This window comes from Arachis ipaensis, chromosome B04 (genome assembly GCF_000816755.2).
Source record: "Arachis ipaensis cultivar K30076 chromosome B04, Araip1.1, whole genome shotgun sequence".
Lineage (NCBI taxonomy): Eukaryota > Viridiplantae > Streptophyta > Magnoliopsida > Fabales > Fabaceae > Arachis > Arachis ipaensis.
This window is the reverse complement of record NC_029788.2, coordinates 17172543-17179220: the sequence shown is the minus strand read 5'-3', so window position 1 is coordinate 17179220 and position 6678 is coordinate 17172543. Positions and strand designations below refer to the sequence as shown.

The following is a 6678-nucleotide window of genomic DNA, read 5'->3' as shown; positions in this document are numbered from 1 at the left end:
ATCTACCATTCGGTGAGTGCACGATTACGCTATAGGATGTAGCCTACCAACTAGGGCTCCCGATCGACGGATAGTATGTCAGCGGATGTCTAACGGATTTTGAGCGGTACATTGACGACAGCCGTCCGGCATGGGCTTGGTTCGAGGAGTTGTTAGGTGTGTTGCCGCTACCGGACTGTGTCGACAAATTCACTGTGAAGTGCACTTGGATGCAGGAGACATTGAGTGACCTTTCCGAGGGCACAGATGAGGAGATAATGAGGAGGTACGTGAGAGCGTACATCATGATGCTATTATAGACGCAGATTTTTGGTGACAAGTCTGGTACCCGCATGCATATCAGGTGGCTGCCGTATGTAGCGAGGTTAGAGGACATGGGCAGATATAGCTGGGGATTTGCCGCTCTGTTGTGGTTATACAGGTGCCTATGTCGTGTGGCCAACAAGCACGTGGTTAAGTTGGTAGGACCACTGTAGCTCCTCCAGTCATGGATCTTTTGGCAGTTCCCGGGTTTTAGGAAAGCACTAAGTGAATCTTTATTAGTAAATTTAATTTCGGAACACATTTTTTTCTTAATCGATCCTCTATAGTGCTCCAAAACTAAAACACTCTCATCATTAGCCATTGCATGTCACTATGATGAGGAATTCATATTCAACAGCTATTTATATACATTTGTACCTTAGTAAATCGAATTAACTTACATTTATTTATATATCTTGCTGAATACATAGTAAATCGACTTGCCTTGTGTCGATTTATTCATTACATTACATGCATGATAAATCGAATTGAACTTATTCGATTTACTAGGAATCCTAACCATGCATGCATAAATCGAATAAGGGTGATTCGATTTGCATGTCTCCTTACTAAATCGAATATGTCTGCTTCGATTTACTACTAACGATGCTAAATCGAGTATAGCTATTTCGATTTACATAGAAATGTCCATTAGAGACATGCACATAACTTTTTTTTGTTTGGGTGATTTGCGTAAATTTAAGTTGGCATTGATTTATTTAGGTTTTTTACCCTATAAAATGTATTTTAATATATATATAAAATTCACCATTCACACAATTCAATGACAACAATGTTCACACAATTCAATAACAAAAAAAATAGAAAAAAAGTGAAAATAAAGAAGAAGACAAAAAGGAGAGAGAGAATTCAACATATATTTTTTAAATAAAAAAAGTAGAAGAAAGAGAGAGAGAGCATGCTAGTGCCAGTAGAAGAGGAAGGCGATGCCGACGTTGCTAGAGAAAGAAGAAGATATCATTAGTGAACAAGATCACCATTGCTAACACCGCCAAATCTAGAGAGAGAGAGGTACCATTGCACACGGCTGAAGTAAGGGGGAAAGAGAGTTGAGTATTACGATAAAAGAGAGAGAGAGTGAATCACTGGTCGAAAGAAGAACGAAGAAGAATGTGATGGTAAGGATGTCGAAAAATGGAATAGGCAATTGAAAATTGATGAGAGGGAAAGAAAAGATAAAGAGAGAGACAGAGGAAAGAGGAAATTGTTAGTGTCACGTCATTTTCTTTTTTTTTGGTGACTGAAATAAATTAAACAAAGAAAAACAAAAGAAACAAAATAAGGAACTGCTTAAATAGAGGGACAGTCCCGTTTAAGACTACTCTTAAACTCCTCCCAAGGTGAAAGAAGCTCCACATGCGAAAGTTGTAACTTCATCGCCATCTTTGCCATAGTATCTGCCACCGTGTTTGCATCTCTCATAATCAAACGAAAGTCAACACGCCAATTCCAATGCATGATATCTCTTATTTTGAGCACCAGTGGATCAATAAACCCAAAACCATCTTGAGTAACAAGATTAAATGCTTCCACACAATCCGTCTCACAAATAACATCTCGTTGACCCACATCCCAAGCTAAGAGATATCCTCTCCAAATAGCAAACAATTCTCCTTGAAGAATACTATTACTCTCAATCATTCCCAAACACCCCATTTGCCAGCTCCCATTACAATCTCTAATAACACAAGCAAAACCAACACTATCACCCGAACCAAAATAACTAGCATCACAATTAATCTTAAAAGTACCAATGGATGGGGGATTCCAAAAACCATTTAGAGTAGAGGGAAGGGACATACGTTGTAATTCAAAAATATTTCTAAGCTCCTTTTCTGAATTTAATGACAGACAAATGACTTTTTCCGGAGGCCAAGTTTCATGGGGATTAAAGATGTCGTTATTCCTTGCTCGCCATATCCACCAAAGTCCCGAAAAGAACTTGAACGGGTGCTCTCTGCTATGATACAAGAACCAGTTCTTCAAATCCAAAGGATGACAAGGAATATCCAACCTTTGCCAGACAAACTGAGCTTTTGGACAATCCCGAATACAATGTATAACCGATTCCTGGCTAGAAAGACATCTTGGACACCTATCCGATGACGACATCCCTCTTCTAAAGCGAAAACTTGCAGTAGGAAGAGCCTCCTTAAGACACAACCAAGCCAAAAACTTATGCTTTTCCGGAACAAACTGACGCCAAAGCCAAAGCCAATTCTCCCTCTCCTCCCAACCAAACAGCTGCTTATCGCAAGAGTTTGAATATGAAAGAATCTTGTATTCCTATCCCCGAACCTTACCCATTGCTCTCTGGACTTTTGGAACCATATGAGCTCTTCTTGCACTAGAGTATTATTATAATCATCAAGCAACTGTTGCTCTTTCTGACGCAAATAAATACTATCCACCACTTCCAAACGCTTTTGTAAATAATTAATCTGATGCTCTAATTCACATTTCTTAACAAAAATGTTACCAAATACCTTCGAGTTAAACTCTAGTGAATTCTTCTGTACTTCTGAAAGCTTGCTATGAATTCCTCTATTACCAGACCACCATGACTGGTTCACAATATCTTTATACCCAGGATGAGTAGCCTAAGCAGCAACAAATCGGAAAGGTCGATTCCCTTTAGGCTGAGGACGACCTTTACAACGCACCAGAATAGGGCAATGATCAGACTGAAGCCTATTTAAAACTTCTGCATAAGCCTCTGGAAAGATAGATAACCAACTACTATTTATACAGACTCGATCAAACTTTTTTGCCATGTCAACATAATTTTTCACCCTCCTGTACCAAGAAAACTGCCTCCCGATAGTCTTCAGATCAAACAAACCACTATCCCCTAATGAAGTAGCAAACATGTCTGCTCTTTGATGAGTGGCACTAGTGTTGGGGCTTCATTATTTTTTCCATCACCAAAGGAATTTATGTTTCCTTCCAAGGACTCCTTCTCCATGCACAACGATTTATCATGCCCATACCGTGCACAAGTAGCACAAATCAACTGTAAACTCTCGTACTCCACTTCATAAGTCACACCCTCCACTATAATATGTTTGATTACAGGCAACTCAAGATTAATTTGAATACAAGCTCGGGCATATTTTCCTCTTTCTGCGAGCTTAGTAGCCAAATCTACTTTCACCGGAATTCCAATTGCAGAAGCAATTCGCAGCATTGCTTGTTCCTGGTAGCACCAAATTGGAAGTCCCGAGACTCGAATCCATACCAGCGTTGATCCAAAGAATTTTTCGCATGGCCTAAAATCCACATCCCATGGCTTTACTGCAACATAGTGACTGTCTATCAACCACGGGCCACTAAGAATGACTTTCTCACGATCCCCAGCAATATCAAATTTAACCAAAAAATATCCAAATCCCACATCCAACAAATCAAACCCTCCTTTGATGCGCCATACTATCCGAAACTTATGCATGAGAGCCGTGTAGCCATAATACTTATCCAACACCTTGATCACGATGGCTTCCTTATAAGGTTCAGCTAGACAGCTCTTTGCCTCCTTGGTAAAACTGACACTTGGTGGACGAGAATCACCCTGCTTACCTGTCACCGTCGCGATACCATCCCCAGATAAAGACCCTACTAATGCAAAGGCTTTAGACTTTTCTGCACCAATGACTTTATCTCTAAAAGAGACCTTGGATGGCTTTCCTAACCCCTCTCGAGAAGAACCCTCCTTAACACCGGATACACACCCACCCACGCTCTCCCCCTTATCTCTTCTGATGGCATGGCCATCTTCCTCACCGTGTTTCACCCTCAACCGCTCGCCCCCGCTTTCTCCTTCTCTCATCACTTCTGCATTTTTTGTTAATGAAAATAGGAGCAATTGATATCTGGTAATTTTTGTTAATTTTTAAAATCTTTTAAAGACTATATTATCATTAACATTTTTTAGAGTTCTTTTTGTCATTGTACAAATCTTTCGGGATTTAGTGCTAGTTTGGATTTTTTTTTTGTGAAAAAAGTGCTTTCTTTAATAAAATCCTTTTATTCAATTTAAAACTTATTTAGATAAGTCTTTTAAAAAATACCTTTATTAAAAAAAAATAAATTATTTGCGTTTCCTAAAAACTAGCAATACTTGCTTTAAAAAAAAAACAAAAATAAAAGACGTTTTTAATACTTAATTTTTTTAAAAGTCTATCTAAATGTAAAATAATTTTTGTATGTTACAAAATATTTTTTTAAAAAAAATGAAAAAATAAGTAGATTTTTCAAAAATCAATCTAAACTGATCCTTAATAGTTAATTATTCATGTATAATTTTGTCTATTTATTTTAAAATTACCTTGGATTATATTCGAGTGCATTATGGGTTGTGGCAAGTAGCATAGAGCTGTACCCAGATTTGGCATAATTCCTCAACATATATGGTCTTGCAATTCCCCCTTTTTATTATTCTTCCTCCATTTCTCACCTTTTCCTTTTTCCTTTTTGCTTATTAGTTTAGTTTAAACTCTTTCTCTCTCTCTCTTGAAGCTTCTCTTTCTCTTCTCTACACAACACAACACACGCGGGCAGCGGGCTTATCGCTTTCAATCTTCCCTCACTTCCCACCTAAAATCTATCACAACAAAACATTCCCAATCCAAAGCCTTAAGAGAGAGGGGGAAGAATTTTTGTTGTTTTATTGGGAAAAAAAAAAAGAAAAAAAAATGAGCAGTGAAGACGCCAAGAAGAACATTACTGGAGCTCTTATGCAGAGACCTATTCCCGACGACCGGAAGCCCTCGCCCCCAGCGCTTCCGGCGCCGGCGCCGCCACCCAAAAAGGTCATCATCAAGAGTGCAGATATGTTGCCCGACATGCAAAAGGAGGCTGTTGATATCGCCGTCAACGTTAGTTCCTCTTTTTTTCTCTCTCTTCAAATTTTTTATTTGGGGTTTTTGTTTTTTTGTGTGTTGTTTTGGATTCTGTTTCTGGGTTTTGTTATTTTTATCATGCTGTGTGGTAAAGTCTTGAACTTTTTGTGAATGGATGATGATGATGGATCTTCTTCTTCTTCAGGCGTTTGAGAAGTACAATGTGGAGAAAGATGTTGCAGAGCAGATAAAGAAGGAGTTCGATAAGAGGCATGGACCCACTTGGCATTGCATAGTTGGTCGCAATTTCGGTATGGCTTTTGTTCACAAGTTGGGGTTTTGCTTAGATTTGTTGTTGTGCACCCTTGTTTTTGCTACTTTCTCTTCTAGAGGAAATGTTTAGATCCAAGCTTAAGGTTATTGTAAATTGAATTGCTGCTGCTAATGCTTCTGCTTTAGTTAATGGTAGCAACGTACTAGTTATATGTTGGAAACGTAGTTTTTGTTTGGGGTGCATTTTGGTTTCAGTATCTTTCTCTCCTCCAGGGGGAAAATGCCTGAGTTGGATAGTAGGAGAAGATCCTTTCTTCATGTAGTAGTTGCACATTAGCTTGTCATGTGTACATTATCTTACATATGTGATAAACTTCTCAACAGAGTTGGTTAAGGTGGCAAGTGGCAATTAACCTGGACCACCTAGGAGGAAGAGGTGAGTTCAAATCATAGAGAGACAACTCTTGCTAGAAGACTGTATAACCCTTGTTCCCTAGTAGTCATTGAGGAGTTATGAGCAGTTCAAATTGCCAAACTTATAAGTGTGAGAGTACCTTGTGGTCCTACTTGGGAAAAATGGTTCCGAGTTATGTGCAGTTTGAATACAAGTGATCCCTCCTAGTTTAATAGGTGTTGATGACCCGCCAGAACTTATGTAATGTGGTGACAGGCATTTCAGCAGTATTCTGTTTTGCAAGCCCAATTCTTTGATTGTACTCAGTATACCGCAGTGAAGATGATATTTTTTCATCTTTGTCGTTTGGAGGAGAAAATGGTAGTATGCAATATCAACTTCTTTGAACCTCTATATTTATATACTGGGACAAATGCTGCATAAGTAGTTATTCAATGCTGGAGTTCTGTATTTTAGATCCCCCGAAATTGATACCAATACCTTGGAAACTCTTACGTGAATTTCATAAATGGATATGTTAGATGGAATCTGCTTAATAAATGAAATGTATTCACAAAGGACGTGGATATGCAAATTATTGTGTAGATTATTAATGAGTTAATGACCATACTCTTAAGTTTTATTTAGTTGGAGATGGGGATTGAATTAGAGAAGATGGTTATGTTGCAAATCAAAGGTCCAGCCGTGGTTTTGTGATTCTATGATACATGTAGGGGGTCTTTTTCTTATTTCCTTGTCCCCACAATAGTTGTCTTTCTTTGATTTTTGTGTGGATATATATCAAATTGTCAATGGTCCATTTGGAAAGCCACTGCTTGTACTGTTATA

At 38.4% G+C, this 6678-nt stretch overlaps 1 protein-coding gene across 1 annotated transcript in view; it reads left to right on the top strand.

The window, feature by feature from the left end:
* The window catches only part of LOC107639036 (dynein light chain 2, cytoplasmic), a 5098-nt gene continuing 3111 nt past the window's right edge, over positions 4692 to 6678 (top strand). Inside the window, exons 1-2 of the mRNA XM_016342449.2 lie at positions 4692 to 5198; positions 5368 to 5473. Coding sequence (XP_016197935.1) covers positions 5016 to 5198; positions 5368 to 5473 — 289 coding nt within the window. The 5' untranslated portion in view covers positions 4692 to 5015. The remainder of the gene's footprint in view (positions 5199 to 5367; positions 5474 to 6678) is intronic.